Genomic DNA, 24,332 nt, shown 5'->3' with positions numbered 1-24,332 from the left:
CTGGTTCTATGATCTAGTTGATGGGAGCGACTGTATGGCACTGTGACACACAAACATATCTTGAAACATACTGAAGATTTTTAATAATAAAGATTTAATTTTTTTTTTTCTGAACAGTTGCTCCTGAAGCAGATCTTGATGCTGACTTAAGGAAGGTACTTGTACTGCGTGCTGGTGTCACAATGAGAATCTATGTGCCAGTGAGGGGTCGGCCTCCACCAAAGATTACTTGGGCTAAAATGAATGCCAACATTAAGGATAGACAAGGACTTGAAATCAGAACTTCGGAATTTGACACAATGTTGTACTGCGAAAATGTGAATCGATACGATGCTGGAAAGTACATTTTAAGTTTAGAAAATAGCAGTGGAATAAAGGCATACACACTTACTGTAAAGGTTCTTGGTAAGTTGTTACCAATTATTTCATTGTCATAAAAAGTAACATTTTTGTCATGTAAAGCTAGTTGATTTTAATTGTTTTATTCAATGAGACAACTATTTCCTTTTTTTTCTTATTAATTAGATACTCCTGGTCCTCCAGTTAATCTTATAGTTAAAGAAACATCAAAGGATTCTGCTGTTATATCATGGGATCCTCCTCTTGTGGATGGTGGCAGTCCAGTTAAAAATTACATTGTTGAGAAACGAGATGCTGAAAGAAAGGCATGGTCAACTGTAGCAACTGAATGTACCAAGACAAGTTTCAAAATTATTAACTTGGAAGAAAGTAAATATTACTACTTCAGAGTTCTGGCTGAAAATGAGTATGGAATTGGTGAACCTTGTGAGACAAAAGATGCTGTGAAAGCTTCAGGTAAGGAATAAAACATTACCTGTTAGAGTGTAGCATAATTATTTTTGATAATGTAATACTTGACAAAAATCAATGCATTTTGTAATTTTTTTCACTAAAAATAATGCATTTTGTTAATATAGAAGAACCTGGGCCTGTGATAGACTTGAAGGCTTTAGCTGTGTCCAAGACATCTTGCACTTTGACATGGAAAAAACCAATCAGTGATGGTGGAACCCAAATCATTGCTTATGTTGTTGAAATGATGCTTGAAGGGGACAGGGGGAAAGAGTTGATGAGGTCCAAGAATTTGCGATTTTCAACAAAAGAACTGGAAGAAGGAAAAGAGTACACTTTCAGAGTAAGAGCACAGAATGATACTGGATACAGTGTACCATGTGAAATTACAGTTGTAGCAAAGGATCAAGTTGGTGAGTAATTTTTCACGTTACTATTGTTACAAGCTCCTATTGACATTTACAGTTTGTCTTGCAATAAATACAAGTTCGATTACAAGTGTGAATCGTTGAAAGGAGAAAAAATAATATTTGGTAATACGTAAACAATTTAATCTGGAAGTAGGTGTGCTTTAAAAAAATGTGGTCATCTAAATGGCAATTAACAGGAATTTAAAAGTGAACCTCACCACCAGCAAGCTAAACTATTAGGTCATGTCTGACTAATCTAGTTAGAACATAAGAACATAAGAAATAGGAGCAGGAGTAGGCCAATCGGCCCCTCGAGCCTGCTCCGCCATTCAATAAGATCATGGCTGATCTGATCCTAACCTCAAATCTAATTTCATGTCCAATTTCCTGCCCACTCCCCGTAACCCCTAATTCCCTTTACTTCTAGGAAACTGTCTATTTCTGTTTTAAATTTATTTAATGATGTAGCATCCACAGCTTCCTGGGGCAGCAAATTCCACAGACCTACTACCCTCTGAGTGAAGAAGTTTCTCCTCATCTCAGTTTTGAAAGAGCAGCCCCTTATTCTAAGATTATGCCCCCTAGTTCTAGTTTCACCCATCCTTGGGAACATCCTTACCGCATCCACCCGATCAAGCCCCTTCTAATTGATTAACAAGGGAGTCAAAGGTTATAGTAGGTAGACGGGAAAGTAGGGTTGAGGTCACAATCAGGTCAGCCATGATCTTATCAAATGGCAGAGCAGGCTCGAGGGGCCGAATGGCCTACTCCTGCTCTTAATTCGTATGTTCGTATTTCTTGGAGGAGGTCTCTAACAAGGTTGACAGGGGAGTGTCTATGGATGTTATCTACATGGATTTCCAGAAGGCATTTGATAAGGTTCCGCACAAGAGATTATTAGCAAAATGAGAGCTAAGAAAGACAAATCAGAATATTTTCTTAATGGCAAGAGACTAGGAACTGTGGAGGAGCAAAGGGATTTGGGTGTCCAGGTACACAAATCACCAAAAGCTGGTGCACAGGTACAAAAAGTAAATGAAAAGGCTAATGGAATGTTGGGCTTTATCTCAAGAAGGTTGGAATACAAAGGGGAGGAAGTTATGCTTCAATTGTACAGAGCTTTGCTCATACCCCATCTGGAGTATTGCATTCAGTTCTGGGCACCACACCACAGGAAGAATATATTGGCCTTGGAAGGGCTACAGCGCAGATTTACCAGAATGATATGGGGGCTTAAAGGGTTAAATTATGAAGACAGATTGCATAAACTAGGGATGTATTCCCTTGAGTTTAGAAGGTTGAAGGGTGATCTAATTGAGGTGTTTAAAATGATAAAAGGATTCAATAGATTAGATACAGAGAAGCTATTTTCTCTGGTGGAGGAATCCAGATCAAGGGGCACAATCTTGAAATTAAAGCTAGTACTTTCAGGAGTGAAATCAGGAAGCACTTTTTCACACAAAAGTTAGTAGAAATGTGGAATTCTTTCCCCCAAAAGGTTGTGGATGCTGGGACTATTAAAATTTTCAAGATGATGTGGACAGATTTTTATTAGGTAAGGGTATCAAGAGATATGGATCAAGGTGGGTAAATGGAGTTCAGGTACAGATCAGCCGCGATCTAATTGAATGGTGGAACAGAGTCGAGGAACTGAATGCCCTATTCCTGTTCCTACTATAGGGTATACATAGTATTTCCACATTCATTTATAAGGTTCCCAGTCTAATGGAGTACATTTGTCTTACATTTTTAGAATTGGCACAGGCCAAATGCACAATGTGAGCTGTGATTCTAATAGTTACTTCAGTTGGACGGTGATTATAATAATCTCTTTGTAATTGTTTAGCCGAATATGTCACGTATGGGAAATTATTTTAAGTTAATCCTTAAGTTATATACCTTGTTAAGGTTTTACCTATAATTAAACATTGCAAGTTATTATTAAAACATAAGAACTGTTTCCAAATATAACTGTCAAAATTGAAATTTGAACTTATTAAACGAAATCACTCTCTTTTTCTTAATAGTGCCACCAAATATTGATTTAAGAGACATCCCTGACCTAACATACATTGCCAAGGAGGGAAGTAGTTTCCGTATTAAAATTCCAATCAGTGGCAAACCTGCACCAAAAGTAACATGGAAGAAAGGTGAAGACCAGCTGCAGGAAACTGGCCGAGTAGCTGTAGAATCCATGGCGATTAATACAATACTTACAGTGCGAGATTGTCACAAGGGTGATGCTGGAAAATACACAATCAACTTGAAGAATGATGCTGGCACTAAGGAGGCTGCAATATTCATGAAAGTAGTTGGAAAGCCTGGAATACCAACTGCACCTTTGCGTTTTGATGAAATAACAGCAGATGCGATTACTTTAATCTGGGGCCCCCCTAAAGATGATGGTGGTGCAGAAATTACTAATTATATTTTAGAAAAGCGAGATAACATCACCAATAAATGGGTGACAAGTGCCACTGCTGTACAAAAAACAACATTCAGAATTACAAGGCTTCATGAAGGAACTGAGTATGTGTTTAGAGTCAGTGCTGAGAATAAATATGGAGTGGGTGAAGACCTGAAGTCTGACCCTGTCGTAGCCAGGCATCCATTTGGTAAGCATGATTGCATTTTACAACTAAACTTTAATTGCAGCGTTACATTAATTTTTAAACTGATTAATGTTTCTCTTTCCCCTCCCCCAAGATGTGCCTGATGCTCCTTTGCCACCAGAAATAGTTGCAGTTAGACACGATTCTGTCTCCCTGACTTGGAATGATCCAAGGAGGACTGGTGGCTCCCCTATCACAGGTACAAAATATAAATTTCTCCCTTTTGACCAGTTGTTTAACATATATAACTTTGCAACATTTATTTTAAACTATTTTTTTGCACCAGGTTATCATGTTGAGTATAAAGAAAGAAACAGCCTTCTTTGGAAGCGAGTAAGTGCTACCCCACTAAGAATGAAGGATCATAGAGTGCCAGGCTTGACTGAAGGTCTTGAATATGAATTTAGAGTTATGGCAATTAACTTGGCTGGTGTAGGCAAACCTAGTGGACCATCACACCCTGTTACTACACTTGATCCAATTGGTAGGTGAAATCCATTGCACAGTTGCTCATTTATTATTATTACATATTATAAATGACAAAAGATCATCAGCTGATATATTAAAAAAATACTTTTCAGATCCTCCTGGAAAACCTGAAGTGATTAATGTTACTCGGACCTCTGTGACCCTAATCTGGACTGAGCCAAAGTATGATGGTGGTCACAAACTAATTGGCTACATTGTTGAGAAACGTGACCTGCCTTCAAAGGCCTGGATGAAAGCAAATCATATTAACGTTCAAGAGTGTGCTTTTACTGTTAATGATCTTACTGAGGGCTGTAAGTATGAATTCCGTGTAAAGGCAAAGAATGCAGCAGGAGCAATTAGTCCACCATCTGAAACTACAGGAACCATTATCTGCCAGGATGAATATGGTGTGTAATTTTCTTTTTTGCCATATGTTAAAAACAAATTTTAAAACACGTCTGGTATTACTAATACACTTCTTTATTTCTTTTACACCCACAGTGGCACCAACAATTATAATTGATCCTGTTGTTAAAGAAGGCTTAACAGTTAAAGCTGGCGATACTATTATAATTACTGCTACTAGTATTCTTGGCAAACCTCCACCAACATCAGTATGGTCGAAGGGTGGAAAAGACTTCAAGGTCTCTGACATTGTCCAAATTGAAAAAACTCCAACATCCTCGACACTGTCTGTTAAATACGCTACTAGAAAAGATTCTGGCGAATATACCATCACTGCCAGCAATCCATTTGGCACCAAAGAAGAAAATGTGCGTGTGAAAGTGTTGGATGTTCCGGGTCCTCCAGGACCTATTGAAATAAGCAATGTTTCAGCTGAGAAAGTTACACTAACTTGGTTACCTCCAGCTGAAGATGGAGGTTCTCCGGTCAAATCTTACGTGATTGAAAAGAGAGAAACCAGTCGTCTTCTCTGGACTTTAGTTGCCGAAGATGTTACAAACTGCAGATATGTTGCAAGCAAACTTATACAGGGAAATGAATATGTCTTCCGTGTCTCTGCTATAAATCTTTATGGGATTGGTGAGCCAGTACAGTCGGAACCAGTTAAGATGGTGGATAGTTTTGGTAATCACATTCATTTTAAAATATTGAACATTACATGACTTTTGTATATTTGGCTTGATAGAAATATAAACTTCATTTGTGCTTTTCCTCTTCCAGGTCCCCCTGGCCCACCTGGAAAGCCTGAGGTTACCAATGTTACCAAAAATACAGTTACCATTGGCTGGAAGAGGCCAGCTGATGATGGTGGTAGTGAAATCTTTGGATACATTGTGGAGCGTAAAGAAAGGAAAGGCCTCAGATGGGTTAGAGCAACAAAGAAAGCAATCTCGGATCTACGACATAAAGTAACAGGACTCAATGAAGGAACTGAGTATGAATTCCGTGTCTGTGCAGAAAATAAGGCAGGCATTGGAGCACCAAGTGATCCGTCACAATCAGTATTGACAAGAGATGTAGCATGTGAGTATTAAATTTACATCAGTTCTCTTTTCTCTGTTATCACTAAACTGTTATGTGAAAATAGACATACACAAGTATAATTGTATTATTTTCCTTTAATTTAATTTATGCAGATGTACCTGGACCTCCTTCTAACCCAAGAGTGATTGACACAACCAAGACTACTGCTAGTTTGACTTGGGGGAAACCCCATTATGATGGTGGACTTGACATTATTGGCTACATAGTCGAACACAAGAAAGAAGGAGATGAGAACTGGATAAAAGACACAACAGGCACTGCACTCAGAATAACTGAATTTGTTGTTGCTAACCTTCAACCAGGAGAAAAATACCACTTCAGAGTTAGTGCCCTCAATGCTGAGGGTGTTGGTGAGCCTGCCCAAGTTGAAGGAGCTATTGAAATTAAGGAACGTGAAGAAGCACCTGATTTTGAATTAGATGTTGAACTGAGAAGAACTCTTGTTGTCAGAGCTGGAGTAAACATTCGCATTTTTGTACCAATCAAGGGACGTCCAACTCCTGAAGTCACATGGTTTAAAGGTGACATCCCAGTTAAAGGCCATGCCACTATAGAAACCACAGATTCATACACATTTCTGCTTATCCCAGACTGCACAAGATATGATGCTGGAAAGTACACAATGTGTCTTGAAAATGTTGCTGGTAAAAAGAGTGGTTTTGTAAATGTGAGGGTCTTAGACTCACCAGGACCACCTATAAATCTCAAAGCCAGAGAAATAACAAAAGATAGCATTACAATCCAATGGGATATACCAATGATTGATGGTGGTTCACGGATAACCAATTACATTATAGAAAAACGAGAATCAACTCGGAAGGCATACTCTACCGTTACAACCAATTGCCAGAAATGTTCACTCAGAGTTGTCAATTTGTCAGAAGGTTGTGAGTATTACTTCAGAGTAATGGCAGAGAATGAATATGGCATAGGTGAACCAGCTGAGACTGTGGATCCTTTAAGAGCAACTGAAGTTCCATCACCTCCAGAACGCCTGCACATTATGGATATAACAAAGAATACTGTTAGTCTAGCTTGGCCAAAACCAGAACACGATGGTGGTAGTAAAATTACAGGATATGTACTTGAGACACAGAAGAAAGATGCTGAAAAGTGGTTGCCTCTGGCAACTGTAAAGGCACTAGATTATGTTGCAAAGAACCTTAATGAAAATGAAGAATATACATTCCGAGTCATGGCAGTAAATGCTGCTGGAAGGAGTGATCCACGAGAAAGCAGACCAGTTCTTGTTAAGGAACAAACAACACTTCCAGAATTTGATCTGCGTGGCGTATATCAGAAGCTTGTGATTGCAAAGGCAGGTGATAATATCAAAGTTGATATCCCTGTTATTGGTCGGCCAAAACCGACAGTCACATGGAAGAAGGAAGGCCAGCCTTTGAAGCAAACGCAGAGAGTAAATACTGAAAATACAGCAAACTCAACCATACTTAACATCAATGAATGCACAAGAAATGATAGTGGCAAGTTTACGTTGACAGCTAAAAATATACTTGGTGAAGTAAGTGACATCATCACTGTTCAGGTTCATGACATACCTGGGCCCCCCAAAGGGCCAATTAAATTTGAGGAAATTTCATCTGATTACATTTTGCTGTCATGGGAGCCTCCTGAAAATGATGGTGGAGTGCCAATCAACAATTACATTGTAGAAATGCGTGAGACCGACAGTACTTCATGGCTAGAGCTGGCAGCTACTGTAATACGTACAACATTTAAAGCTACTCACCTTACTACTGGAACTGGATACCAATTCCGAGTTAAGGCTCAAAATAGATATGGCGCTGGTCCTGCAATTGCTTCAGAGACTGTTGTTGCAGCATATCCATTTAAGGTGCCTGGACCTCCTGGAACTCCACAAGTTATTGCTGTTAATAAGGATTCAATGACTATCACTTGGAATTACCCTGTTTCTGATGGTGGAAGTCCCATTTTGGGATACCACATTGAAAGAAAGGAAAGAAATAGTATACTCTGGCAAACTGTAAGTAAGACTTTGGTTGCGGACACCACATTTAAATCAGTCGGACTTACTAGTGGCATTGCATACGAATTCCGTGTTGTAGCAGAAAATGTAGCTGGCAAAGGTAAACCAAGTAAACCATCAGAACCAATATATGCATTGGACCCCATTGACCCTCCTGGTAAACCAGTTCCACTTAACATTACAAGACATTCTGTAACACTCACCTGGACAAAACCAGAATATGATGGAGGCTTTAAGATAACTGGTTACACAGTTGAAAAGAGGGATCTGCCTAGTGGCCGCTGGCTTAAGGCAAACTTTAGCAATGTGCTAGAGACTGTGTTTACTGTCAGTGGTCTCAATGAAGGTGACACATATGAATTCCGCATAGTAGCTCGAAATGCTGCTGGTTCAGTAAGCAAGCCATCTGATTCTACTGATGCAATAATATGCAGAGATGACATTGAAGAACCCAGAATAATGGTTGATGCTAAATTCAGGAGTGTTTTACTATTGAAAGCTGGTGAAAATTTCAAACTTGAGGCAGATGTTAGAGGACAACCACCACCAACAATGGTTTGGACAAAAGATGGAAATGATCTTGAAGAAACAGGAAAACTAGAAGTAAAGATGACAGATTTCTCTACTGTTCTAATCCACAAAGAAAGTGTAAGAAGAGATGGTGGTGCTTATACACTTACTGCATCCAATCCTGGTGGATCAGCGATGCATGTTTTCAACGTCAAGATTTTGGATAGACCAGGACCTCCTGAAGGACCTATAGTAATTTCAGACGTCACTGCAGAAAAATGTGTGATATCATGGTTGCCACCACCGGATGATGGCGGTGCAAAGATTGAACATTATGTAGTTGAAAAACGTGAAACCAGTAGACTTGCGTGGACAAGTGTGGCTGCAGATGTTCAAGTAACCAAATTAAAGATAACCAAACTTCTGCAAGGAAATGAATATATTTTCCGTGTTATGGCAGTAAATAAATATGGGGTCGGTGAATCATTAGAATCTGATCCTGTTATTGCTGTTAATCCATTTGTACCACCTAGCCCACCAAAGACACCTGAAGTTACAGCAATCACAAAGGATTCAATGGTGGTTTGTTGGGGACATCCTGATTCTGACGGTGGAAGTGAAATTACTAACTACATTATTGAGAGGCGTGATAGGACAGGAATGCGCTGGGTTAAATGTAACAAAAGAACAGTCACTGATTTACGATACAAAGTTGGTGGACTCACAGAAGGACATGAATATGAATACAGAATCATAGCTGAAAATGCTGCTGGTGTAAGTCAACCCAGTCCTTCCAGCTTATTCTACAAAGCATGTGACACTGTATTCAAACCTGGACCACCAGGTAATCCTAGAGTGCTAGATACCAGCAGATCTTCAATCACTATTGCATGGAATAAACCTATTTATGATGGTGGCTCAGAAATTACAGGTTACATGGTTGAAACAAGTCTTCCTGAAGAAGATGAATGGACAGTTGTAACACCGCAGGGTGGACTCAAGGCTACATCATTCACAATCATTGATCTAAAAGAAAACCAAGAGTACAAAGTTCGCATATATGCTGTCAACTCCGAAGGTATTGGAGAGCCTGCACAAATTCCTGGAACAGCTAAAGTTGAAGAAAGGTTATTGCCTCCCGAGATTGAGCTTGATGCAGATTTGCGCAAAGTGGTATCTTTAAGAGCTTGCTGCACTTTGCGATTATTTGTTACAATTAGGGGAAGACCAACACCTGAAGTTAAATGGACAAGGGCAGATGGGGAGCCCCTAGATAGAGCTTCAATTGAAAATACAAGCTCATACTCTCTCCTTATCATTTCAAATGTAAATAGATTTGATAGTGGCAAGTATGTCTTAACAGTAGAGAACAGTGGTGGCAGCAAGTCAGCTTTTGTCATTGTTAGAGTTCTGGACACCCCAGGAGCAGCACAGAATCTTAAAATTAAGGAAGTTTCGAAAGACTCTGTTACAATTACTTGGGAGCCCCCACTTATTGATGGTGGCTCCAAGATTAAGAATTACATTGTGGAGAAAAGAGAATCAATAAGAAAAGCATACTCTACAGTGATTGCCAACTGTCATAAGACAAGCTGGAAGGTGGATCACTTACAAGAAGGTTGTAACTATTACTTCCGTGTCCTAGCTGAAAATGAATATGGAATAGGTCTTCCCGTTGAGACATCTGACTCAGTTAAAGTATCAGAAAGACCACTCCCACCAGGCAAAGTAACTCTTGTGGATGTGACAAGAAACAGTGCAGCTTTGTCATGGGAAAAACCAGAGCATGACGGAGGCAGCAGAATTTTAGGCTACATAGTGGAAATGCAAAGTAAAGGCAGTGAAAAGTGGACAACATGTGCTACCGTGAAAGTAACTGAAGCCACCATAATAGGGTTGACACAAGGTGAAGAGTATATGTTCCGAGTATCAGCACAAAATGAGAAAGGTGTCAGTGATCCTCGACAGCTGGGAGTCCCTGTTATTGCAAAGGATCTTGTGATTGTTCCTGCTTTTAAGCTTCTATTTAACACATTCAGTGTTCTAGCAGGAGAAGACCTAAAAGTTGATGTACCATTTATTGCACGCCCTAAACCAACAATATCTTGGCTGAAAGATAATCTGCCATTAAAACAAACAACAAGGATTAATGCTGAGAGCAAAGATAATAAAGCAATTCTGATAATCAAGGAGGCTTGTCGTGAAGATGTTGGTCAGTACAATATAAAACTTACAAATACTGCTGGTGAAGCATCTGAAAATCTTAGCATTGTTGTTTTAGATAAGCCTGGGCCTCCAATTGGACCAGTCAAATTTGATGACGTTACTGCAGACAATATCGTTATATCATGGAAACCACCAGCATTTGATGGTGGCTGTCAAATCAGTAATTATATTGTTGAAAAGAGAGACACTACAACTACTGTCTGGCAGATTGTTTCTGCTACTATTGCCCGAACAACTGTCAAAGCTGCACGTTTAAAGATTGGTACCGAATATCAATTCAGAATTGCAGCTGAGAATCGATATGGAAAGAGCAATTATCTTATTTCTGAATCTGTTGTGGCACAATACCCCTACAAGATCCCCGGTCCTCCTGGTACGCCTTTCATAACAAATGTTACAAAGGATAGCATGGTAGTGCAATGGAATGAACCTGTCAATGATGGTGGCAGCAAGATTCTAGGTTACCATCTTGAACGCAAAGAAAGAAACAGCATTTTATGGATCAAACTGAACAAGACAATTATTTCTGATACTAAATTAAAGTCCATTAATCTTGAGGAGGGTATTGAATATGAATATAGAGTGTACGGTGAGAATATTGTTGGCAAAGGCAAACCTAGCAAAGTATCTGAATGTGTAGCAGCTAGAGATCCTTGTGATCCTCCAGGGCGTCCTGAAGCTATAATTGTCACTAGAAATGCAGTGACACTGCAGTGGACCAAACCTGAATATGACGGTGGCAGCAAAGTCACTGGCTACATTGTTGAAAAGAAAGAACTTCCTGAGGGTCGTTGGATGAAGGCCAGCTTTACTAATGTCATCGATACCCAGTTTGCTGTAACTGGCTTAGTAGAGGACCAGAGATACGAGTTCAGGGTAATTGCTAGAAACGCAGCTAGTGTATTCAGTGAACCATCTGAATCCACTGGTCCAATTACTGCTAGAGATGAAGTAGACCCACCACGAATTAGCATGGATCCACAATATAGGGAAACTGTTGTAGTAAATGCAAGTGAATCATTCAAAATTGAAGCTGACATTTATGGCAAACCAATACCTACAATCCAGTGGATGAAAGGAGACCAAGAACTTGCAAACACAGCTAGGCTTGAAATTAAAAGTACAGACTTCAACACAATTCTGACTGTCAAGGAAGCTATTCGTGTAGACAGTGGCCATTATACCCTGTTAGTAAAGAACGTAGCCGGTGAAAAGTCTGTTGCTGTTAACGTGACGGTACTAGACAGACCAGGACCACCAGAAGGGCCAATTGCTATAACTGGGGTAACTGCTGAGAAATGCACATTAAACTGGAAGCCACCAAAACATGATGGTGGCAGTGATGTTTCGCATTACATTGTTGAAAAAAGAGAAACCAGTCGTTTGGTCTGGACACAAGTTGAGTCTAATCTACAGACTCCAAGTTGCAAAGTTACCAAACTTCTGGAAGGAAATGAATATATCTTCCGTGTTATGGGCGTAAACAAATATGGTATAGGTGAGGCACTTGAATCTGACCCAGTAATATTAAAGAATCCATTTGTATGCCCTGATGCACCAAAGGCACCTGAGGTTACTGCTGTCACAAAGGACTCAATGATAGTTGTATGGGGAAGACCTGCATCCGATGGTGGTAGTGAAATACATGGTTACATTTTGGAAAAACGTGACAAGGAGGGCATAAGATGGACAAGGTGTAATAAACGGCTGGTTAGTGAACTGCGTTTCAGGGTAACTGGTCTTGTTGAAAACCACAATTATGAGTTTAGAGTATCTGCTGAGAATGCTGCTGGTGTCAGTGAACCAAGTCCATGCTCCATTTACTACAAGGCATCTGACCCTATCTACAAACCTGGACCACCTAACAATCCTAAAGTAACTGATGTTACAAGAACTTCTGTCTTCCTTTCATGGGGAAAACCCATATATGATGGTGGATGTGAAATCCAAGGATACCTTATAGAGATGTGTGATATAAGTACTGATGAATGGACAATGTGCACAACAGCAAGTGGCATTAAGCAGACCCGATTTGAAGTGGATAAATTGGTAGAAAAGCATGAATACAAGTTCCGTGTCTGTGCTGTCAATAAGGCAGGAGTTGGTGAACATGCTGACATTCCTGGCACTGTCCTTTTGGAGGATAAATTAGAAACTCCAGACCTTGACCTTGATGCTGATTTAAGGAAGGTTCTTAATATCAGAGCTGGTTGTTCTTTGAGATTATTCGTTCCTATCAGAGGGCGTCCTGCTCCAGAAGTGAAATGGACCATGGCAGATGGTGAAATAAGAGAAACAGCACAGATTGAAGTTTCTGAAAGTTATACATTACTTGTAATTGACAATGTTAACAGATATGACTCTGGCAAATACATATTAAATTTGGAAAACAGTAGTGGAACAAAATCTGCCTTCGTTACTGTGAGAGTCCTTGATACACCAAGCCCACCAGTTAATCTAAAAGTAAAAGAGATAACAAAGGATAGTGTCACCTTATCCTGGGAACATCCCCTGTTAGATGGAGGTGCTAAAATTAAGAATTTCATTGTGGAAAAGCGAGAATCTACAAGGAAAGCCTACTCAGCTGTTATCACCAACTGCCACAAGACATCTTTTAAGATAGAACAACTTCAGGAAGGTTGCAATTATTATTTTAGAGTAACTGCTGAAAACGAGCATGGAATTGGATTACCTGCAGAAACTGTTGACCCAGTTAAAATATCTGAGGTGCCACAGCCTCCAGGAAAAATAACAGTGGTTGATGTGACAAGAAAGTCTGTGTCACTAACGTGGGAGAAACCGGAACATGATGGTGGTAGCAGAATAATCCAGTATATTGTAGAAATGCAAACTAAAGGTAGTGAAAAATGGTCAGCATGTGCACATGTAAAATCACTTGAGGCAATAATCACTAGCCTGGCACAAGGAGAAGAGTATCTGTTTAGAGTCATGGCAGTGAATGAAAAGGGCAAGAGTGACCCAAGAACTCTTGCAGTGCCAGTGGTTGCTAAAGATCTAGTGATTGAACCAGATGTCAGACCAGTATTTAGTAGTTATAGTATACAGGTAGGACATGACTTAAAAGTTGAGATCCCTATAGCTGGACGTCCTATACCAACAATTACTTGGACAAAGGATGGTCAGCCGCTCAAGCAGACAACTAGAGTCAATGTTATTGATTCTGACAATAATACAGTACTAAACATCAAGGAATCAATTAAAGATGATAGTGGATTGTACGGTATCACCGTGGCTAATATTGTTGGACAAAAGGCAACATCTATTGAAATAATAACACTTGATAAGCCTGGTCCACCAAGTGGCCCTGTAAGGTTTGACGCAGTTAGTGCTGAAAGTATCACAATTTCATGGGATCCACCAAGCTTTACTGGTGGCTGTCAGATAACTAACTATATAGTTGAGAAGAGAGATACAACTACCATAAACTGGGAGATTGTTTCAGCTACAATTGCTAGAACAAGTCTGAAGATAACCAAACTTAAAACTGGAGCAGAATATCAGTTTAGAATATTTGCCGAAAATAGGTATGGTAGAAGTTTTGCTTTGGATTCTGAGGCAGTTTTAGCACAGTATCCATTTAAAGAGCCTGGCCCACCAGGTACACCATTCATAGCAACTGTTACTAAGGACAGCATGGTGGTGGAGTGGCATGAACCAATTAATGATGGAGGTAGCAAAATCTTGGGATACCACCTTGAGCGCAAAGAAAGAAACAGTATTCTTTGGACAAAAATCAATAAAACCATTATACAGGACACAAGGTTTAAGACCACAGGACTTGAAGAAGGCATTGAATATGAATTCAAAGTATATGCTGAAAATATTGTTGGTATTGGAAAACCCAGCAAAGTGTCTGAATGCTATGTTGCTCGTGATCCATGTGATCCTCCAGGTTGTCCAGAAGCCATTATCATAACCAGGAACTCAGTAGCACTTCAATGGACAAAGCCAGAATATGATGGTGGAAGCATCGTAACTGGATACATAGTAGAGAAGCGTGATTTACCTGAGGGCCGCTGGATGAAGGCAAGCTTCACAAATGTCATTGAGACTCAATTCATTGTGACTGGTCTCACTGAAAATGAAAAGTATGACTTCAGGGTCATAGCTAAGAATGCTGCAGGTACAATTAGCAAACCATCTGACAACACTGGGCCAATCACTGCAAAGGATGAAGTTGAACTACCTAGAATATCTATGGATCCAAAATACAGAGACACAATAGTGGTTAATGCAGGTGATGCATTTAAGTTAGATGCTGATGTTCATGGCAAACCAGTACCCACTATCCAGTGGTTCAAAGCTGAAAAAGAGGTTGAAGAATCGGCAAGACTTGAGGTTAAAAATACTGATTTCAAAGCTTTACTTCTTGTTAAGGATGCGATCAGAATTGATGGTGGGCAGTACATTCTTCAGGCATCTAATGTGGCTGGTACAAAATCTGTTCCTATCAATGTAAAAGTATTGGACAGGCCAGGACCTCCATCAGGTCCAATCCAAGTTACTGGTGTCACTGCCGAAAAGTGTTCGTTATCTTGGGGCCCACCACAACATGATGGTGGAAGTGATATTTTACACTATATTATTGAAAAAAGAGAAACTAGTCGCCTTGCTTGGACTGTTGTGATTTCAGATGTCCAAGCAACTATGCATAAAGTTACCAAGCTTTTGGAAGGTAATGAATATATCTTCCGTATAATGGCTGTCAACAAGTATGGTGTTGGTGAGTCCTTGGAGTCTGCACCCACTCTAATGAAAAGCCCGTTTGTACCTCCTGGTCCACCAAAATCTTTGGAAGTAACCAATATTGCAAAAGACTCAATGACTATCTGCTGGAATAGACCAGATGACAATGGCGGTAGTGAAATTATAGGTTACATTGTAGAGAAGAGGGACAGGACTGGAATCAGATGGACAAAGTGCAACAAGCATAGAGTAACAGATTTGCGCTTCAGAGTTTCAGGACTCACAGAAGACCATGAATATGAATTTAGATTATCTGCTGAAAATGCTGCTGGAATTGGTGAATCAAGTCAGCTAACAAATTTCTATAAAGCATGTGATCCTGTTTACAAACCTGGGCCACCAGCAAATCCACACGTTGTAGACACTACAAAAAATTCTATTGTGCTTATTTGGGGCAAACCAATTTATGATGGTGGCAGTGTCATTCAAGGATACATAATAGAAATCCGCAAAGCAGATGAGGAAGACTGGGCAATCTGCACGCCACAATCTGGCCTACAAGTCACCCGCTTTGAAATTGAAAAACTTACTGAGCATCAGGAATACAACATTCGTATATGTGCCATCAACAAGGTTGGAGTTGGTGAGCCAGCTTCAGTACCCGGTACAGTTAAACCAGAAGATAAACTTGAAGCAGCTGAAATTGAACTTCCAGCAGAGTTAAGAAGAGGAATCACAGTCAGAGCTGGCAATACTATCAGAATCTTTATACCATTTAAAGGTAGACCTACTCCTGAGATCAGTTGGTCAAAGGATGAGGGCGAATTAACTGAAAAGTCTCAAGTAGAAAAAAGCCTAAATTATACTCAAGTAACAATAGACAACTGTGATAGAAATGATGCAGGGAAATATATTCTGACTTTGGTGAACAGCAGTGGTACTAAATCTGCATTTGTTACTGTAAAAGTTCTTGACACACCTGGAGCTCCACAAAATTTTACTGTAAAGGATATAAGGAAAAATTCAGTTACACTACTGTGGGAACCTCCCCTTATTGATGGAGGTGCAAAGGTTAAAAATTATGTTATTGATAAGCGAGAATCAACCAGAAAAGCTTATGCTAATATAACTGCTAAATGTAATAAGTGTAGTTTCAAAGCTGAGAATCTTACTGAAGGAGCTATTTACTACTTCCGAGTGATGGCAGAGAATGAGTTTGGTGTTGGTGTACCTGTTGAGACTGTAGATGCTGTAAAGGCTTCTGAGCCACCTTTACCACCAGGAAAAATCACCCTTGTTGATGTCACCCAAAAGAATGTGTCTCTAATTTGGGAGAAGCCCGAACATGATGGAGGTAGCAGAATAATGGGATACTTGGTAGAAATGCAGCCTAAAGGATCTGACCAATGGGCTGTTGTTACTCAATCCAAGACATGTGATGCAGTAATTTCTGGTCTCAGTTCAGGGCAGGAATATCTCTTCCGTGTAATTGCTTTCAATGAGAAAGGAAAAAGTGATCCCAGACTCTTAGCTGTGCCAGTGATAGCTAAAGATCAAAGTATTGCACCTGTTTTCAGACTCATGTTCAACACATATAGTGTCCAAGCCGGGGAGAACCTAAAGGTTGAAGTTCCGTTTATTGGCCGTCCTAAACCTAAGATTATATGGACGAAGGATGGGCAGACACTAAAACAGACAACAAGAGTTAACGTGGAGGATACAGCAACAGCAACAATCCTTCTTATTAAAGAAAGTCACAGAGATGACTATGGGAAGTATTCAGTAAGTGCTACAAATAGTGCCGGGACAATAAAAGAAGAGATTGGCATTATCGTGCTTGATAAGCCAGGTCCTCCAGTTGGGCCAATACGATTTGATGAAGTTAGTGCTAATTTTGTTGTAATATCGTGGGATCCACCAGAGTATACTGGAGGCTGTCAAATTAACAACTACATTGTTGAAAAGCGGGACACAACTACTACTGCTTGGCAGCTGGTGTCTGCAACTGTGGCAAGAACAACTATTAAAGTTTCTAAACTTACGACAGGATCTGAATATCAGTTCAGAATCTTTGCTGAAAATAGGTATGGAAAGAGTTCATCTTTAGATTCTACAGCAGTCATTGCACAGTACCCATACAAACAACCTGGTCCACCAGGCACTCCATTTGTGTCAGCTGCTACAAAGGACACTATGTGTGTACAATGGAATGAACCAGTGATTGACGGTGGAAGTAAAATTTTGGGTTACCATCTTGAACGCAAAGAAAGAAACAGTATTCTATGGACAAAATTGAACAAAACAATTATTCAAGATACCCATTTCAAGTGTAATAATCTAGAAGAAGGTATTGAATATGAGTTTAGAGTTTATGCAGAGAATATTGTTGGCACTGGTAAACTTAGCAAGGTGTCTGAATGTTATGTAGCCCGTGATCCATGTGATCCTCCAAGCCGTCCTGATGCTGTTGTCATCACAAGAAATTATGTTACTCTACAATGGAAAAAGCCTCAGTATGATGGTGGTAGCAAAATTACTGGATATGTGGTAGAAAAGAAAGAACTTCCTGATGGTCGCTGGATGAAAGCTAGTTTTACCAACATAATTGACACTGAATTTACTGTTTCTGGATTAACTGAAGATGCAAGATATGAATTTAGAGCAATTGCAAGAAATGCAGCTGGTATTTTCAGTGAACCATCTGAAAGCACTGGACCAATTACAGCAAGAGATGAAATTGAAGCTCCAAGAGCTTCCATGGACCCCAAATACAAAGATGTAATAGTTGTTAATGCAGGGGACAGCTTTGTACTAGAGGCTGACATCTATGGTAAACCTGTACCTGATGTAACATGGATCAAAGATGGCAAAGATATTGAAGCAAATGTTGCCAGAATGGAGGCTAAATCCACCATTCAAAAAACTAGTCTGACTGTCAAGGACTGTATAAGAATTGATGGAGGACACTATGTACTTAAGCTCAGTAATGTAGGTGGAACAAAATCTATTCCAATAACTGTTAAGGTCCTTGATAGACCTGGTCCTCCTGATGGTGTTTTGACAGTTTCTGGTGTAACTGCAGAAAAGTGCTATTTGGCTTGGAACCCACCTTCTCAGGATGGTGGTGCCAATATTTCTCACTACATAATAGAAAAAAGAGAAACTACCAGACTTTCATGGACACAAGTAGCATCTGATGTGCAAGCTATTAGTCACAAAGTAACCAAACTTCTTCTGGGTAATGAGTATATATTCCGTGTAATGGCTGTAAACAAATACGGAATTGGTGAACCACTGGAATCTGACCCAATTGTGGCTAAAAACCCATTCCATACACCAGGTGCACCAACAGTGCCTGAGGTTACAGCTATTACTAAAGACTCTATGGTTGTGACATGGGGGCACCCTGATGATGATGGTGGAACTGAAATTGAAGGTTATATACTGGAGAAGCGAGACAAAGATGGAATCAGATGGACCAAGTGCAATAAAAAGAGGTTGAGTGATTTAAGGTTTAGAGCTACTGGTTTAACAGAAGGCCATTTCTACGAATTCCGTGTATCTGCTGAAAATGCTGCTGGTGTAGGTGATCTAAGTGAACCATCCACTTTCTACAGAGCTTGTGATGTAATATATGTTCCTGGTCCACCAAGCAATCCAAAGGTGGTAGATACAACAAGATCAACAGCAGCCCTTGCATGGGGCAAGCCAATTTATGACGGTGGAGCTCAAATTAAGGGTTATACTGTAGAGATGAAGGAAATTAATACTGAGGACTGGATCACATGCACTCCTCCAACAGGTGTGCAATCAACACATTTCACAGTAGCAGACTTGAAGGAGAATACTGAGTATAACATCCGCATCTGTGCCATTAATTCAGAAGGAGTAGGAGAACCTGCTAGTGTTTCTGGTACAGTAATTGCAGCTGATAAGCTTGAGCCACCAGAAATTGAGCTAGATGCTAATCTCAGAAAGATTGTGTCTATACGTGCTGGTGGTACTTTGAGGTTATTTGTTCCTATTAGAGGCAGACCAGAACCTGAAGTAAAATGGGAAAAAGCTGAAGGTACTCTAAGTGAACAAGCCCAGATTGAAGTTACAAGCTCTTACACCATGTTGGTTGTAGATAATGTTAACAGATTTCACAGTGGCAAGTATAATTTAACTTTGGAAAATAACAGTGGTACTAAATCTGCATTTGTTAATGTCAGAGTTCTTGATTCACCAAGTGCTCCTGTGAATCTACACATAAGAGAGGTGAAGAAAGATTCAGTGACTATATCGTGGGAGCCACCTCTTATTGATGGTGGGGCAAAGATCACTAATTACGTTGTTGAAAAACGTGAATCTACCAGAAAGGCTTACGCTGCTGTTACCAACAATTGTACTAAAAACACATTCAAAATTGAATCACTTCAAGAAGGAGGTATTTATTTCTTCCGTGTAATAGCAGTTAATGAGTATGGAATAGGCTTGCCAGCAGAGACTGCTGAGCCCATTAAAGCATCTCAGGTACCTTTACCTCCTGGCAAAGTGACATTGGTAGATATAACAAGAAATAGTGCAACACTTACCTGGGAGAAACCTGAGCATGATGGAGGTAGCAAAATAACCTCCTACATTGTTGAAATGCAGACGAAAGGAAGTGAAAAATGGATTTCATGTGCTCAAGTGAAAGCACTGGAGACAACAGTGAAAGGTCTAACCACAGGTGAGGAATACACCTTTAGAGTAATAGCTGTGAATGAGAAAGGAAAGAGTGATCCAAGACAATTGGGAGTACCAGTGATTGCAAAAGATATTGAAATTGAGCCGTCTGTTGAGCTTCTTTTCAACAGTTTCAGTGTAAAGGCTGGTGATGACCTCAAGATTGACATACCATTTAGAGGAAGACCTTTGCCAACTGTGACATGGAAGAAAGATGGCCAGGCTTTGAAACAGACAACACGAGTAAATGTTAAGACATCAAAGACATCAACACTTCTGACCATCAAGGAAGCCTTAAAGGAAGATATTGGAAAATATGAAGTAACTGTTTCCAATAGTACAGGATCAAAAACCTTCTTAATTAGCATTGTTGTTCTTGACAAACCTGGACCACCAAGTTCTATTCATATTGATGAAGTCAGTTCTGACAATATAACTATATCTTGGAAGGCACCAGAGTATGATGGTGGCTGCCAAATTAACAATTACATTGTTGAAAAGAGAGACACTACTACAACAACATGGGAAACTGTTTCTGCTACTGTAGCAAGAACATCAGTTAAAGTCACACGCCTTACAGCAGGATGTGAATACCATTTCCGCGTTTATGCAGAAAACCGATATGGCAAGAGCCACTATAGTGAATCTTCTGCTGTTGTTGCAGAGTATCCATTTAAACCACCTGGTCCTCCTTCAACTCCTATTGTTGCATATGCTTCCAAAGGTTATATGATTGTAAAGTGGAATGAACCAGTTATTGATGGAGGTTCCAAAATTGTTGGCTACCACCTTGAATGCAAAGAAAGAAGCAGTATCTTGTGGACAAAGATGAATCGAGGTCCTATAAATGACACAAAAATGAAAGTAACTGGCCTTGAAGAAGGTCTGGTATATGAATATCGTGTGTATGCCCAGAACATTGCTGGTATTGGTAAAAGCAGTAAGGTTTCTGAAGCTGTTGCAGCAAGGGACCCCTGTGATCCTCCAGGTCAACCTGAAGTAACGTATATAACCAGAACCTCTGTTTCACTATCTTGGACCAAGCCAGAATATGATGGTGGTGCTAAAGTTACTGGTTATATTATTGAATGCAGGGAGCTACCCGATGGACGCTGGCTTAAGTGTAATTTTACAAACATCCAAGAAACATATTTTGACGTTACTGGTCTCACTGAAGATCATCGCTATGAGTTCCATATTATTGCAAAGAACGCTGCAGGTTTATTCAGTGAACCATCTGAATCAACAGGTCCCATTACTATAAAGGATGATATGGAAGCCCCAAGAATTATGATGGATGCCAAATTTAGAGAGATTATTGTCAAGGCTGGAGACACTGTCAAGGTTAATGCAGATATTGCAGGCCGTCCTCTTCCAGTGATATCATGGACAAAGGATGGTAAGGAGCTTGAAGGACAAGCTAGAGTTGAAATCCAATCAACTGACAACAGCACTGCAATTGTCATTAAGGACTGTATTAGACGAGACTCGGGACAATATGTTGTAACACTGCAGAATGTTGCAGGAACGAGATCCATGGTTATTAACTGCAAGGTACTTGATAGACCAGGTCCACCTGCTGGTCCTTTGGAAATAACTGGCTGTACAGCTGAAAAATGCTCACTGTCGTGGGCACCCCCTCAAGAGAATGGAGGAGCAGAAATTGATCACTATATTGTAGAAAAGCGTGAAACAAGTCGTGTTGCTTGGACCCTTGTAACAGGGGACTTACAAACAACATCCTGTAGAATAACTAAACTGCTTAAAGGTAATGAGTATGTTTTCAGAGTGATGGGAGTGAACAAGTATGGAGTTGGTGAAGTTTTAGAGAGTGAACCTGTAAAAGCCATTGATCCATTCACAATTCCTAGTGCACCAAAATCAATAGAAATTACCAATATCACAAAGGTTACCATGACTATCTGCTGGGAAAGACCTGACAGTGATGGTGGAAATCCAATTGCTGGATATATTATTGAGAAGCGAGAAAGGAATGGTTTACGCTGGGTTCGAGTTACGAAGAAACCTGTGTATGATCTAAGAGTAAAGGCAACAGGGCTCCGTGAAGGTGCTGAATATGAATATCGTGTGTATGCAGAAAATGCTGCCGGTGTTGGTCCTCCAAGTGAACCATCAGCATTGATCCGTGCAGAAGATCCAGTTTTCATACCTACTCCTCCATCTAAACCAAAAATTATTGATTCAGCAAAGACAAACATTACTGTTGGTTGGACAAAGCCACTGTTTGACGGTGGAGCACCTATCACTGGATACAATGTAGAGTATAAAAAGTGTGAAGACACTGAGTGGACAACAGCAGTTCAGAATTTGAGAGGCACAGAATATACAGTACTTGGACTTACATCTGGATCAGAATATCTTTTCTGTGTACGATCTATTAACAAAGTTGGTGCCAGTGATCAGAGTGAAATATCTGATCCACAAATTGCAAAAGAAAGAGAAGAAGAGCCTGCATTTGATATTGATAATGAAATGCGCAAAACTTTGATTGTCAAGGCTGGAAGTTCCTTTACATTAGCTGTACCTTTTAGAGGAAAACCAGTACCCAATGTAATGTGGAGCAAACCTGATGTAGATCTCCGTGCAAGAGGAATTATTGATACTACTGATTCAAGTACATCTTTAACGATAGAAAAAGCAACAAGAAATGATTGTGGTAAATACACAATAACATTGCAGAATGTATTAGCTACTGCCACACAAACACTAGTTGTCAAGGTCCTGGATTCACCTGGACCTCCTGGCACTATTATTGTAAAAGAAGTTACCAAGGACTCTGTAATGCTGGCCTGGGATGTACCAGAAAATGAAGGTGGTGCTCCTGTGAAGAATTATCATCTTGAAAAACGTGAAGCTAGTAAGAAAGCATGGATCACTGTAACAAGCAACTGTCAACGTCTTACGTACAAAGTTAGCAGCTTACAAGAAGGTGCCATTTACTACTTCCGTGTCCATGGAGAAAATGAGTTTGGTGTTGGTGTACCCATTGAGAGCAAGGAGGGTATTAAAGTGACAGGTAATTTATCAATTTTTACAATCTTTTGAACATTTTCATTAACAGTTATTGAACTATAATATCTAACCATGTGGCATAACCATATTGCCTTGATGTTCTAGCATGTCACATCACAGAATCAGGAATGGAATTTTTGCATAATTTCTTATAGGCCAAGGTACTAATTTCAGCTGAGCTATTTGTATGATGATAAAGAGAAATATGCTCAGGAGATGGGCATGATTAATCTGGGCAGCTCTCAAATACCTTTTGATTATTTTTAGAGTTCATAGGATTAGGAATGGGCTATCTGCCATTTTATAGTGGAATGGTGTATGATATGGAATAAACAAAAATTGAAAAAATGACTTACAATTAAATATGGATTAGCAGATAAAGTGCAGTGACACATCGGGGTAGAAATTCGTCGGTGCCCGGTTTTGGCCGCGAAGGCAGCAATGCAGCCACAACGCATGCACAAACCGGGAGGCCCAAGGCAACCCCGACATTGGGCCTTAGACCTCATTAATATTAATTGGGTGAGTTGCCAGCACCTGTCACGCGTCCACAGGCAGCCTCCACCATACAAACTCATTTGAAGAAAATAAATGATGGGCCACTTTCCTCGCTGGCAGCAGCCCAAAAGTAAGCACCAGGAGGGAAGGGGGTGAGCAGCAGAGGGACTGGGGTTGCTTGGGATACTATGGAGCCAGGGGAGAACTTCTGCTCCTCCTAGCACCACAGTAACGATCTTTCTAATTTTTGTTCTAAAAACTTTTTAAAAATTTGTTGGCAGTCGCTGTTTAAGCTCCAGTGACTGCTGAATAATCGGGAGCGGAGCTGCCCTGGCGCCTGGTTCATTCCATGATATCCAATTTCCCAGGGGGTCTAAACCAGGCATTATCAAGTTGGACGCCTTTCAGGTGATCTTTGGGTGTGGAATTAAAATGGGCACAATGAGAACCAATTTCTACCCCATTGTGCCACAGAATGTATGACATAGATTCTCTCTTCCCATTCCTGATATGATTCGCTCTCAGTTCATTTGGTGGAGATGCCAAGTGAATGTGAAGTGCAACCAAAAAGGAGGAAGAAAATATTAGAGAGTGGGTCAACTAATTACTTTGTGCAATTTCTAGAAGTATAAGAAAATCAAATACAAAAGTTTCCTGTTTGCATTCTCAAATTGGGCATGGTACATGGTATGGGGAGATTTAAGGAAGGAACCCATAGGAAATAGCATACAAAATAAATATCAGGAGAGAAAAATGTTTTAAGTATTCTACTTGTTAATTTATTCTATTATTATCTGTATTCTTAATTGAGGCAGCGTATGTTAA

General features: G+C 40.0%; 1 protein-coding gene across 16 annotated transcripts in view; it reads left to right on the top strand.

Moving 5' to 3' along the window:
- ttn.2 (titin, tandem duplicate 2) overlaps window positions 1–24,332 on the top strand; it is a 373,025-nt gene that overhangs the window by 303,781 nt on the left and 44,912 nt on the right. For all 16 annotated transcript variants that reach the window (XM_067987638.1, XM_067987650.1, XM_067987647.1 and 13 more), the window contains 10 exons: window positions 118–405; window positions 526–816; window positions 939–1,226; window positions 3,251–3,838; window positions 3,930–4,034; window positions 4,122–4,319; window positions 4,417–4,713; window positions 4,808–5,395; window positions 5,492–5,794; window positions 5,908–23,013. In XM_067987638.1, the coding sequence (XP_067843739.1) occupies window positions 118–405; window positions 526–816; window positions 939–1,226; window positions 3,251–3,838; window positions 3,930–4,034; window positions 4,122–4,319; window positions 4,417–4,713; window positions 4,808–5,395; window positions 5,492–5,794; window positions 5,908–23,013 (20,052 nt within the window). The remainder of the gene's footprint in view (window positions 1–117; window positions 406–525; window positions 817–938; window positions 1,227–3,250; window positions 3,839–3,929; window positions 4,035–4,121; window positions 4,320–4,416; window positions 4,714–4,807; window positions 5,396–5,491; window positions 5,795–5,907; window positions 23,014–24,332) is intronic.

This window comes from Heptranchias perlo, chromosome 7 (genome assembly GCF_035084215.1).
Source record: "Heptranchias perlo isolate sHepPer1 chromosome 7, sHepPer1.hap1, whole genome shotgun sequence".
Classification (NCBI taxonomy): Eukaryota; Metazoa; Chordata; class Chondrichthyes; order Hexanchiformes; family Hexanchidae; genus Heptranchias; species Heptranchias perlo.
This window is presented reverse-complemented; position numbering and strand designations above follow the sequence as displayed.